The sequence below is a fragment of the Neofelis nebulosa genome, chromosome 2 (assembly GCF_028018385.1).
Source record: "Neofelis nebulosa isolate mNeoNeb1 chromosome 2, mNeoNeb1.pri, whole genome shotgun sequence".
Taxonomy (NCBI): domain Eukaryota; kingdom Metazoa; phylum Chordata; class Mammalia; order Carnivora; family Felidae; genus Neofelis; species Neofelis nebulosa.
Genome location: NC_080783.1, coordinates 61826425 through 61840751, shown reverse-complemented (window position 1 = coordinate 61840751; position 14327 = coordinate 61826425). Strand labels below are relative to the sequence as shown.

General features: G+C 36.0%; 1 protein-coding gene across 5 annotated transcripts in view; it reads left to right on the top strand.

The window, feature by feature from the left end:
* DCAF17 (DDB1 and CUL4 associated factor 17) overlaps window positions 1-14327 on the top strand; it is a 45686-nt gene that overhangs the window by 1490 nt on the left and 29869 nt on the right. For all 5 annotated transcript variants that reach the window (XR_009257268.1, XM_058714188.1, XM_058714217.1 and 2 more), the window contains exons 3-8: window positions 1942-2032; window positions 6142-6278; window positions 7611-7689; window positions 8512-8601; window positions 10878-10982; window positions 11281-11386. Coding sequence is in view for 4 of the 5 variants with exons in the window: in XM_058714188.1 (XP_058570171.1) it covers window positions 1942-2032; window positions 6142-6278; window positions 7611-7689; window positions 8512-8601; window positions 10878-10982; window positions 11281-11386 (608 nt within the window). In the remaining variant the exon portion in view is untranslated. The remainder of the gene's footprint in view (window positions 1-1941; window positions 2033-6141; window positions 6279-7610; window positions 7690-8511; window positions 8602-10877; window positions 10983-11280; window positions 11387-14327) is intronic.

Sequence of the window (14327 nt, the reverse complement as noted above, 5' to 3'; positions counted from 1 at the left end):
TGAGATCATAACCTGAGCTGAAGCTGGACGCTTAACTGACTGAGCCACCTACGTGCCCTGGGAAGAAGTTCTATGTTTTGTTTTGGAAGTACGTGCCTTTCTTTGCTTTGAGAGAAAATTTTCGAACATGCTTCAGAGAAAACAGTGTAGTGAACACCCATGTACTAATTACCTAAATTCAAAGATGATCCAAATTTTGCTGCATTTGCTTATCTACGCCATTGCTCACTTTTCCTTTATCTTTTTACGAAGTGTTTTAAAGCATATTCTAAACACCATGCTTTGCTTCTATAAAAAATATTAGACATTTTCTTTCTCTTAACAGCTTAATTAAGATATAATTCACACACTGGTGCCTAGGTGACTCAGTTGGTTAAGCACCTGACTCTTGATTTTGGCTCAGGTCACATCTCTCAGTTCCTAGATTCGAGCCCCATGTCAGGCTCTGCACTGACAGTGCGGAGACTGCTTGTGATTCTGTCTCCCTCTCTCTTTGCCTCTCTCTCTCAAAAATAAATAAATAAACATTTTTTAAAAGATATAATTCACATACTATACAATTCGCCAATTTAAAGTATACAATTTGATGATATTTAGTTCGTTGAATGTTCATTCAATGATAGGAATTTTGGTGAACCCTTGCGGTTCATATAGGCAGCCAACACTACAGTTGACTTTAGAACATTTTCATCACCTCAAAAAGAAAGTTTATTGCCTTTAGCTATTGCCCCAATACCCACATCATCCTCAGCAACTGCTAGTCTGTTTTCTGTCTCTATAGATTCATCTGTTCTGGACATTTCATATAAATTGAATCACATAGTATGTGTCTTTTGTGATTGGTTTCTTAGTAGATTACCAGTTGATAATAAAAGATATAATTCAAGAACAGCCAGATGGAAGAGTTGCATAGGCAAGTTACATGCGAAAGGGCATGGAATATCCATGCTCTTTGAGCACACTACTCTCCCTGAATGTCCATGTGTTCACCAACCTAGAAGCTTCTCCCTTTGTTAATATATACATTTCAAGGTGCCTGGTGGCTCAGTTGGCTGAGCATCAGACTCCAGCTTAGGTCATGATCTCGCATTCCTGGGTTCAAGCCCCATATCAGGCTCTGTGCTGACAGCTCAGAGCTTGAAGCCTGAAGATTCTGTGTCTCCCCCTCTCTCTGCCCCTCCCCTGCTCGCACTCTGTCTCTCTCTCTCTCTCAAATACAAGCAGTAAAAATATTTTTTTTAAATAGTAGCTTAATTTTGAAGTACATCAGTTAAAAAAAAGGAAAATATCTATGATCGTATCTCAGTAGTAATCAGAGAAGTATAAATTAAAAATAAGGGACTATTTTTCACCTAAAAATTGTAGTTTCAATACTGGCAGAGGTATAAACTTGTTCAATTTTTCTGAAAGGCAGTTTGGGAATTAAAAAAAAAAAACAACAACACCTTAAAGGTATTTCCTTTTTTAACCTATTAATTTTCATTCTAAAATAAAAGGACTCTTTTTATCTAATTTTCATTTTACAATATTGGAATAACAGTTTTTGAATGCCATGGAATTCAGCAGAGATATTCACTGTAATCATTCAGGGTTAAAGAAAGAAATCAATATGATCCAACTTTGGAAAATAATCTGCAGGTAAGTATATGCATATAAAGAAAAAGCAGAAGAAAATGAACCAAAATGTTAATAATGGTTATTTTTATAATTTTATAGTATTCTAATCTATGTTACTGTATTTTTCAGATGTTTTTCCAGTGAATTTCCTTTTGAATTATGTGATCAGGAAAAAAATGTTAACATTTAGTTAAGAAAAGGAAGACAAAGTAGCAAGTTGTATCTTGGTATTCCAAATCTCTAAATAGAATAAATCACTCAAAGCTGAGCAAACACTGTCTCAATGAATAAGAAGAATAATCATTCATTTTTCTTTTTTTCCAGTGTTGCATCCGAGCCAAGAAAACTTTATGAAATGCCAAAATGTTCCAAATCAGAAAAAATAGAGGATGCTTTATTATGGGAATGCCCAGTGGTAAGATTTATTTTTAGAGTATTTGTTTCTAATGCATTTTTTGCTTAAAAGAACTGATCATTGTTGATATGTAGTATAAAGGAACAAAGCTTTAATATCATAGTGATTCCTGAATCTTGAAAGAAGTCAAGAAGAGAGAGTGTATCCTTTGCTTATTTTTCCTCAGGAAATAACTTATATCTTAAAAAATTATATATTAATATTATGAATGTATTTTAAAATTTTGATGCTATTTGTAAATCTTAAAAATTAGAAAAAAGTTATGAACTGATTAAAAGTTTTGCAAGCAATATAAGCTAGTTTAGAGTTATCCTCAGTGTTTAAGAGATCATTCTACTGATTTAAGAGATCATTCTATCAAAATAAGATATTTATTTAGGACAGCAGTTATGTCACATGGCTCTGTGAAAGTAGACTTATAAGTTTCCTCCGTGAATCTTGTTAGGAAAATACTAAGTCAAAAATAAAAAATAAAATAATAAAAGTAATACAAAATAAAATAATAAGATAAGCTCACTCCATCAGACAGACTAACATTGCCCTGATGTGTATTTTTCAGAACCGTGTTTTCATAAATAGCATCTTCTACTTGCTAGAGGAGTTGAGAGAATTGACTTGTACACAAAATAAGTTTGGAATATTCTGAGTTTAAAAGGCTAAACAAGTTTATTTATAGAATTACTTCTCAGAGCCTTTAATAATACTTAACGATAATACTAATGTTCACAGTGATTATCAAACCGTTTTCTGAAACTCTTGATTATAGGACTTCCTTTTTTGAGGTATATTTCTACATGTTAGTTTTTCATGGGATCAGTGTTTTAAGAACTGTACTTATGACATACTGTAGCAAATTAATCAGGTTTTTGAATCTGGCTGGTTGTTTTTTAGGAAAAATAGAACTTAAAATATGTGACCAAAAATAATGTTTAAAAGAAAAGAAGCTATCCTTTGAATTTACTATTAAAATTCTCTCTTTTGTCAAAGACTACTGTTTTTACATAAAATTGTAGTTTTCCAGAGCTGCTGCTTTCTTTTCCCTTAGACACTTACTCTTTTTAATTTTTTTTTTAACGCTTATTTATTTTTGAGACAGAGAGAGACAGAGCATGAATGGGGGAGGGTCAGAAAGAGAGGGAGACACAGAATCTGTAACAGGCTCCAGGCTCTGGGCTGTCAGCACAGACCCCGATGCGGGGCTCGAACTCACGGATGGTGAGATCATGACCTGAGCCGAAGTCGGACGCTTACCCAACTGAGCCACCCAGGTGCCCCTACACTTATTCTTTTTAAAAAGAGACACGTTTTTAAAAATCAGAAAGTTTTACATCTGTTTTCTTCCCCAATTTCTTACTGAAAGCTGAAAATAACTGTTGTGCCCCCAATATCTAAAGCCTTTTAATCTGTTTTCATTGGTTGGGAGAGGAAGGTGACAGATTTTTTTTTTTTTATGTTTATTGATTTATTTTTTAAAGAGACAGCAGGGAAGGGGGCAGGGAGACAGGGAGAGAGAAATTCCCCAGCAGGCTCCTCACTGTCAGCGCAGAGCCCCACGTGAGGCTCAATCTCACTTAACCCTTGAGAGCATGACCTGAGCTGCAATCAAGAGTGGGTTGCTCAAACAACTGTGCCACCCACGCACCCCAAGGATGACAGATTTCTTAATTGAGAAAAGTTTTGAAGACACAGTATAAAAACACAAAAAATTTAGAGCAATCCTTGAAAAAATAGAGTTTCTAGTAATCTAATTCCTATTCTCACTTCTCTTTAAACATTTTCTTCTCATTTGAAGTTAACCAAGATTTTCCATTAAGAAAAACTAAGAAAGTTATCATTTATTGTTGTTAACATATTGATGTGAAACTACATTTAAATTAGCACCCTTTTAGGGGCACCTGGGTGGCTCAGTCAGTTAAGCATCTGACTTGGGCTCAGGTCATGATCTCCCCATTGGTGGATTCGAGCCTCGCATTGGGCTCTGTGCTGACAGCTCAGAGCCTAGAGCCTGCTTCGGATTCTGTGTCTCCCTCTCTCTATGCTCCTACCCTGCTTGCATTCTCTCTCTCTCTCAAAAATAATATTAAAAAAAAATTTTTTTTAATTAAAAAAAATAAATTAGCACCCTTTTCTGAGACAATGTGTGAAATGCAACTTTTGGTTTAGGAAAATACCTCAAACCTATTATATATGCTCCTTCCAATTCTTTTTTTTTTAAATCTCCAGGAAGTGAGTGGTGCCTGGGTAGCTCAGTCAGTTGAGCATCCAACTCTTGATATTAGCTCAGGTCATGTCACAGTTTGTGAGATCAAGCCCTGCACTGTTAGTGCAGAGCCTGCTTGGAATTTTCTCTCTCTGCCTCTCCTGTGTACACACACACACACACACAAACACACACTCTTCTCTCTCTCTCTCTCTCTCTCTCTCTCTCTCTCTCTCTCTCTCAAAACAAATAAACATTAAAAAAAAATCTCCAGGAGGTGATACTTATGTAAGACGCCACAGACTAAAAATGTTTACATCATTATATGTGATTTTAGTGTAAGACTTCCAGTAGTTAAACTTAAACACACATACACACACAACCAAGAAACAAACACAAAAACTGAAAGGAAAGACAAATCTTTAAAACCATATATAAAATACCTATGCTTTTATTCTTTTCTATTCACTTTTTAGCCAACGCAAATAGTAGATTAATTTTAACTTCCCTATTCTTAACTTTTGTCGTAGAATTTCCTTTTTCTTTTTAATGTTTATTCATTTTTGAGAGCGGGAGAGAGAGAGTGCAAGCCGGAAAGGGGCAAAGAGAGAGGGATTCAGGGGATCTGAAGTGGGCTCTGTGCTAACAGCAGAGAGCCTGATGTGGGCCTCAAACCCACAAACCCTGAGATCATGACCTGAGCTGAAGTGGGAAGCTTAGGAAGCCTAACTGACTGAGCCACCCAGGCGCCCCCCAAGAACTTCCTTTTTATTTTACAAATTAAAGTAGAACTCTTTGCTTCTCTTTCTTTTCCTGCCTTAGACTTCCACCTTGTGGCAGCTGATCAGTGGCAGGTATGCCCAAATAGCCATTACCTCCCTTTTTGGGGGGTAATGCACTAACAACAGAGGGCATCTTTTTTAAAAAAGTTTATTTTATTTATTTTAGAGAGAGAGACCACAGAAGGGGCAGAGAGAGAGGGAGAGAGAGAATCTCAAACAGGCTCCATGCTGTCAGTGCAGAGCCTGACATGGGGTTCAGTCTCATGAACCATGAGATGACCTGAGCCAAAATCAAGAGTCAGACACTTAACCAACCCAGCCACCAACGGAGGATATCTTTAAAACCAGGTCCATCTTCTGTTTTTCTTTGGCTGCCTTGATTCTGCATTCTAGCTTTTCATTTGGGTTAAGAGTAGAGCTGCAGTGAATCATGGAACAATTTGCCCTCTTGCCATTTTGACTTGTGTCAAAAAGACAGTCTTAGAACAAAGAAACATCTATTCTAGCAGATGACTCTTTTTATTGTTTTTTAAAATTTTTTGAAATGTTTATTTTTGAGAGAGAGAGACAGAGCACAAGCAGGGAAAGGGCAGAGAGATGGAGACACAGCATCTGAAGCAAGCTGCAGGCTCTAAGCTGTCAGCAGGGCTCGAACTCATGAGCCAGGAGGTCATGACCTGAGCCTAAGTCATATGCTTAACTGACTGAGCCACCCAGCTGCCCCTTTAGCAGATGACTATTAATTCTTATGGTTTTAAGAACTGTTATTGTTGTTATCATTGTTATCACAACAGCATTGTTAGTAATACTCCTATTGTTATGATGATGATTGGCTTACACTTGTTGAATTACTTAATGATAAATAACAATAAATAATAAATTATTTCAGGTACTGTCTAAGCACTTTATGTGAATAAACTCAATAAGTTATGATGAAAATAATAACCTACAGTCTTTTCTTTCCTTGTCTTAATTCTCTATTTGTACATTTAATATTTCCTCTTTGGTTTTACATAGCTATTTCTTTAAGGTTTTAGCTAGTTTCTTTGGGCATAGATTACTGCAGATTGTTCATGACCAGCCAGTTTCATTTTTACACCTTGATTTCTATTTATTTATTTTTTTAGGGGGAAATACTTCCCAATCCATCAGATTATAAATCCTCACTCATAGCACTGACTGCACATAATTGGCTATTTCGCATATCAGCAACTACTGGAAAAGTCCTTGAGAAAATATATCTTGCTTCATATTGCAAATTCAGGTATTAAATGTGGCTTTATTACTCAAGATCTTATTTATATATGTACATATGTAAATATAAGCCTATGAAATAAATTTGAGACTTGTGGCCCAGGAAATTTCAAGCTTTTTTTTTTTAGTTTACCATTGTATACCTGGATCTCAATTTATAAACCTATTCTATTTTTCTTTCCTCATGAGTACCTTTGAAGGTCTGAGGATAACAGACCTTTTATCATTTATTGTTGTATCACTCTTAAGTAACTAACCTGTAATAGTTGGCAGATATCACCCCCACCCTTTTTTTTTAAGTAGGCTCCATGCCCAACGTGGGGCTTGAACTCACAACCCTGAGATCAAGAGTCACATGCTCTACCAATTGAACCAGCCAGGTACCACCCCTCTCCCGTTTTCATTTCCCATCTTTTTTAAACTTTAAGTGTTTGTTTTTGAGAGAGAGACAGAGACAGAGACAGAGCGCAACCAGGGGAGGGGCAGAAAGAGAGGGAGACACAGAATCCCAATGAAGCAGGCTCCAGGCTCTGAACTGTCAGCCCAGCGCCTGACGCAGGACTCAAACTCATGAACTGTGAGATTATGACCTGAGCAGACACTTAACCCACTGAGTCACCCAGGTGTTCCTAATTTCCCTTCTGCAAATAGTATTTTATATGTAGGTTGTACTTCATGGTTGATTTTCCTGAAGGTTAGTCTGTTTCAGTTAAATATCTGCCTAGTACAATCTAAGAAGTATTTTTGTTGTTTGTTTTTAAGCAATCTCTACATCCAATGTGGGGCTTAAGCTCACAACCCTGAGATCAAGTCACATGCTCTTCTGACTGAGCCAGCCAGATGTCCCTAAAAACTGTTATTTTAACTAGTAGTTTTTAAATTTCATACACACACACACACACACACACACACACACACACACCTATATAGGTGTGTGTGTGTGTGTGTGTGTGTGTGTGTGTGTATATATATATATATATATATATATATTTGGAGTGAATAATGCATGCAGAATGTGAAAGTAACATTTTTAATGCTTTTTGTAACTTCCATTTTAAAGCAGGAATAGTTTTTTGTTTTCTAAGTTTTGAATACTGTTTGATCAAACACAGAGTTTATTCACTGACACTCTAGAAGGATTAAAGTTAAATATATATATATATTTTTAAATAGGAGTTATTGCATAAGGATCTAGAGGGAAATTTTAAGTTGTTTTTGTTTTAAAATAAATTACTTTGTTTTATAATTTAAATAACTAAAGAACTATTTAGAAAATACTATTATATTTTGATTATAAGGAAACTGATCCCAATGAATAACCTTCTCCTCATTCTTTTATAAGATATTTGAGCTGGGACACTCCTCAAGAAGTCATTGCAGTCAAGTCAGCTCAAAACAAATGTTCAGCATTGGCCCGGCAGGTAGACATCTTTAAGTATCAATAAATAAATCTTAAGCATTAATGGAATGAAGAAATTGTCTGCAAATTTGTTGTGAAAGAACTAATGATCTTTGATTTCTGAAAAATGGTATAAAAGTTGTTTATCACGAGCTTAAGAAATACCCTTTAAGCCACTCTGGAGAAATACAACAGATTATTTTACATTCCATAGTGGAAACAAATTGAACCTTGTTCTTCAAAGTAAGGGAGCTATCTTTTCCAAACAGACAAATCATTCAGGCTTTAACTGTTGATAATTTCTTCTCATCTCACGTAGACATGTCAGTGTAATGCTACTTTCAGGTGATACGACCATAACTATGTGTCTTTTGATTAAGGTCTTTATTATTAGAACTCCAACTTACAATATAACTTATACTATATTAATATACCATAATATATGTATAATAATAACAATTTAATTATATGGTATATGGTAGATATTATAAATATATATTTATGCTGTAATTGTAATATGGAAAGTGTATTTTGTTATGCAGTAGATAAAATGTTTTTGTACAGTATGTAAAATATGTTTCATTGTTAAATGTTTACTGTTAGGTTTACTTTTATAGATTTTTGTGTGTATGTGCATGTGTGTTGAAGGGCTAAAGGTTTAATGGACTTATTTTGAACACATATGCCTTCCTGTTTAAGTAACTTTGCAACGTAGACGGAGGTTTTCATGAATTGAAAACATCCACATAACTGTATGCTAGGATAGATGGATGTTTTCAACTCATGAAAACAGTGTTTCTGAAATGCTTTTGAGAGCTGCCTATAATTTAATCTTTCCTTGTAGGCAGGCATTCAACAGCCTATTTTGCTGTACCTTGCAGTGTTCCATGTTTTACCTTTTTCACTCATAGGGATTCTGGAGATCAGCAAGAAGGTAAGAACTTACTTCTGATTTAATTGCAATATTAACTTTAGGTATAGATCTAAAACTTGTTTTATGATACAGAAACAGCCTTATAATTAAATATGTGAGTTTTCCAACTCATTCAGTTTTAGGTTTTATTCTTGTCATTGTTCTTGATTTATAGGCCATGATATGGGAGGAAAGAAAGGACATACTTCCTTTGAGTAAAAGAATCAATAGCCTTCTACTTTCCATTTAAAAATTGTTACTTAGTCTGGGGGGATAATTATTTATTGGTCTATTCTACTAGTCTTTAATTAAGTATTACTGAAGCAGATCTTCAGAGTCCGCTAATAGTCATTAGCAAATAAGATGAACATGTTAAAAAATTTTTGTAAAAGCATAGTATACTAAACTACATAAAGGCAAATGAATAGTATCATTACTTGTTCATTCTTGGCTTTGTGCCAGGCACTTTGAGTAGTTTACAACTTTGTAATGTATGATGTATTCCACTAGGAAATTAACCAAATCCTAAGTGAATGCAGAAACTGGAATTAGAAAGTAGAGTTGACTCCAAAGTATGAACCAAATTTTAAAATAGAGTGGCTACTTTATTATAGCACTCATTATTTGAAAATATGTTTGAATTACACAAGTCTTCTTTTTCAAAGTGGGAAACCAGGATCCGCCAATAAAAAATTATGAGCTAGTCAAGATCAAAGCAAAGAAAGCATAATTATCCTTCTAAGAGATGACAAAAAACATAACTTACGAATTTAATTGTTTTCTTTGTGCTCGTGGATTAAGTAATTGTGTATGCTTATTACAGTCCAAAACAGGAATGAACACTTAGCTAAGTCATAAATTGTTTCTATCTATTTTTACATGCCTACAATAATCATTGGAGGGATTTGGTTTTGATTAGGGTTAGTTGGAATTGAAGCGTATCTTTCACTTACCATGTATAAAAGACTATCCATGGGCTGGCTTAGAATGTACTTTAAGCTATTTATTGGGGTAGTAAATTTTCACTAAGTAATTAGAAACAGAAACAGATTTTCACTTAATTTCTACTTGTTCTTTCATTGCTATGAAAATTTGTCTATGTTGGCTTTTGTAAATATTAAAATAGGCACAGAATCAAGTTCTTTGTCAGAGCTCTGTGGAGGATTATGACAGGATCCGTTGCATAGAACAAAAACAGAAAGGGAACAAAGAACCAAAGCTTTACTCAAGGTTAGCCAGTCTAAATGTCTCTATAGGTGTTGGCTTGGTCTTTAACATGTTTGGGTTTTATATGACTAAAACACCTAGCTGTGTTAGATATTTAAAGAACAAAGTAATAATAAAATTCTGGAATTGGCTGTTTCTCATTAGAAGTACTTTCTCAGAGCCAATCTTTTCCTTTCTAGCTGAAAACTGTCTCTTTATAAGTAACATTTTAGCATGAAGAATAGGTCTCTATATTTACTATGCATATCCTGTATGGTAGAATTAGATGGTCTCAGTGTATGCCTATGTCCATGAAGAATGGGATTTGTTGGGTTTTTTTAATTTTTTTTTAATGTTTATTTATTTTTGACAGAGAGACACAGAGCATGAGCGGGGGAGGGGCAGAGAGTGAGGGAGACACAGAATCCAAAGCAGGCTCCAGGCTCCGAGCTGTCAGCACAGAGCCTGATGCGGGGCTCGAACTCACGGACTGTGAGATCATGACCTGAGCTGAAGTCGGTCGCTCAACCAACTGAGCCACCCAGGCACCCCAGAATAGGATTTGCTATTAAAATTTTTTTTTCAACATTTTTTATTTATTTTTGGGACAGAGAGAGACAGAGCATGAACGGGGGAGGGGCAGAGAGAGAGGGAGACACAGAATCGGAAACAGGCTCCAGGCTCCGAGCCATCAGCCCAGAGCCTGACGCGGGGCTCGAACTCACGGACCGTGAGATCGTGACCTGGCTGAAGTCGGACGCTTAACCGACTGCGCCACCCAGGCGCCCCAGGATTTGCTATTAAAAGATATTGGCAAAACTGTAAAGCAAATGGATGAGGCAAATTAATGCTGCTGAATCATTTTGAAGGTTATATGCTACACTCCCATTAGTGTTCCAGTTTGAGACTCCAGTGGCCTACCACCCTAATGACACCTTAACTTCAGGTCTCTAAATTATAATTAAGTTATAATACTAGGCGGCAGTGATGTCGTGGTGACCTGAATATTAAGCAAAGCACAAACCACTGTGAACACTCAAGAGGATTGGCCTTCTGGTCTTTTCTCAGGTGATATCTACCTTTCCCCTCAGATTTTCGGGAACGTTACAGATGCTACCTTGTCTCATGGGATACTGATTGTGATGTACAGCTCAGGACTGGTCAGACTCTATAGCTTCCAAGCCATCATTGAACAGGTACAGAAGCCTGAAATTTGCCATATTATAATAACTTGAATTTTGGACTGAGGTATGATTTTTTTTTTAATGAGATGCTTTAGAGTAAGGCACTTGTATAGATTTCAACTCTACAAAACTGTGTAAATGCAGAAAGACAAAGTAACCTTTAAAAGAGGGTGGGAGGATAAATAGAAAGTCCCTTTAAATAAAGACATTTTCTCTGTCAGATACATGTGAATTTAATTTTTTCTCTCTCCAGACAGCAAATAAGTGGGTGCTAAAGCCACCGTTTTTGTTTGTTTTGTTTTGTTTTTAGTTCATGCAACAGAAACTTGACTTAGGGTGTGCATGCAGATGGGGTGGGACTGCTGGAACTGTAGGAGAGGCTCCTTTTGGCATTCCTTGTAATATTAAAATCACAGGTATGGCTACTATGTAGCATTTTTTTCACCTTAAAAAATAAGTGGTCATATAAATAGTTATTTATTGTAATCATCCAGTGTTTTCTCATAATTTAATTATAAACTCAATTCATTTTACTTCTATATAGCTTATTCCTTGCTACTGAATAGGTATTGACAAAATCTATCAGTTATTCATTGAACTGAACACCTAGTGATACTGAGTCTTGCTTGGCATTTAACTAGCAGAAGGCAAAGCCCAACATCACTGAGAAGAGAAATGTAAATTAAAATTATCCTAAGATACATCTTTTCAGGTTATCAGCTATCAAAAAGTTACTAATGGGGTTGTTAAAAGTACAGTATAGAAGTATATAAGAATATAAAACTATATAAAACTATAGTCATTTATTGTTGGAGTCATTTGTGGAGGACAGTTTGTCAATATGCAGCAAAGTTTTAAATATATATACTCCTTGGGGCGCCTGGGTGGCGCAGTCGGTTAAGCGTCCGACTTCAGCCAGGTCACGATCTCGCGGTCCGTGAGTTCGAGCCCCGCGTCAGGCTCTGGGCTGATGGCTCGGAGCCTGGAGCCTGCTTCCGATTCTGTGTCTCCCTCTCTCTCTGCCCCTCCCCCGTTCATGCTCTGTCTCTCTCTGTCCCAAAAATAAATAAAAAACGTTGGAAAAAAAAAAAATTTTTTAAAAAAATAAATATATATACTCCTTGAACAATTCCATGTCTAGGAATTTATACCAGATACATTCATATGTGTACAAAAATGACAAATGTACAAGTGTAACATTATTTCTAATAGCAAGTGGTTAGAAACAATGTATAATTGATAGGTGACACTAATATTATTTCATTGTTTGGCCGTATCATAAATTTAAGTGTTACAAAGAAAGAATTTTTTTGTATTGTTGCAGAGCAACTCCCAATATATATTAATAAATGATAAAAAGGAGTGTAAAACTGTACATAAAAAGCTTCATTTGTATAAAGAATTTGTATTCACATGTTAAAAATGTACACATGAGCATATACTTTTAGATTTGCTTGGAATATATGGAAGGACACACAAAAACCTGATAAACAGTAGTTTCCTCTGAGGGATACAGATGAAAGGAAGACTTATTTTTCATTTTGTATCTTGTGATACTTTTTGAATGTGGTGCCTACATTACCTTCACCAAAATGTGGTTCCATGTGTATGCATGTACACCCACACACACAGCTCCTTGAAGTTTTAAGAACTTGACCTGTGTATCATTCTATGGATGAACTTTGAATTTGTTGAACCAGTTCACTGCTTTGGACATTTAGGTTGTTTTTAATTTTCTGTGATTACAGATAACTAGTAATGCTTGAATCGATTATGTCATTGTGGGTGGCAGAATGGCCATTTGAAAAGATTCTGTCATTCCTTCTACCTTTAATAACTGACATTTTTCTGTAAATAAAAACTTTCACTCATCACCTAGGGATGAACTGTAATTCCTCCTAAAAAGTCAAGGTAAATACTTACTCTTTCTCTTTAAGTATCAGTATTCAAGCAAGGATTTGGTGTTAATAGTCACGTCCAAGGTGGCAAAATATTTTAGAGGTCAGCACACATATATAATCACAGTGGACTCATGGATTTTCATCTATCCAAAATTATATAGTTACAGTCATTATTCTTCATGATGTTCAAATTGCCCCAAATTTGGCCAGTGAGAACTCCATTTTGACATACCCCAAGAGTCTTGGGGAATTCCCTTGCTCTTCTGGAACAATAATGTATCCTAGGTTTACCTTTTACTTTCCTTGTCCTCGATGTGACAAGGAGAGAACACCCTCATTGACTGTGTTAGTGTGCTAGGACTGCTGTAACACCACAAACTGATAGCTTTAAGCAACAGAAATTTAATCTCTTACAGCTTTGGAGGCTAGAAGTCTGAAATTAAAGCATTGCCAGAGACCACCTCAGGTCCTCTGAAGGCTCTAGGAAAGAATCCTTCCTTGCTTCTTCTGGCTTCTAGTTGTTGCTGACAATCCTTGGCATTTCTTGGTTTGTGGCAGCATTGCTGCCCACTCTGCCTGTCTTCACATGGCCTTCTTCACTCTGTTGTCTTCAAATCTCTCTCTCTCCTTATAAGAACACCAGTCATGGGTTTTAGGACCCACCCTTATCCAGCATGATCTCTGCAAAGACCCTGTTTCCAAATAAAGTCATATTCACCAATACCAGGGGTTAGGGGTTCGACATATCTTTTTGAGGGGCACATTTCAACCCAAAACATAGACCAAGATCTAGTTGTGCTCAATGCATCTGGGTGTCTTTATTTTTGGTGAACAGAGCTGGGAAATATATTAAAACAAAAACCTTTTAGTTCATTCTCGTATTTCTAAATTTGTTCTTTGATTTTTTTTAACTTTTTTTTTTGAGAGAGAGAGAGAGAGAAAGACAGACACAGAATGCACGTGGAGGAGGGACAGAGAGAGAGGGAGATACAGAATCTGAAGAAGGCTCTAGGCTCTGAGCTGTCAGCACAGAACCCAGTGCGGGGCTCGAACTCATGAGCCGTGAGATCATGACCTGAGCTGAAGTTGGACGCTTAACCGACTGAGCCACCCAGGAGCCCCAATTCTTCTTTGATTTTATATTTGTATTTCTTTTGGCTCCCACTGAACTTCTTGATTCCTAGTGAAACTTTATCCTATAATATATATGTGATAATCTTAAAATTGCCATATCAATGCTACTACTGAAAACTAAAGTACAGTGTGAAGGTTAAGATTTCTCTGCAGTTCCTTTTGTCCTTAGTGTACAGCCCAATAAGTGTACTATCAGAGTAATGTGTTCAAAGATTGCTTGAAATTATTTTTCTGTGTCATTAGGTTACCAATTTTATGTAATTAGGTTCATTTGTTTTAGTTTTTCAATTTTAGGTTTATTTTTTCCCTTTTGACTTTATTC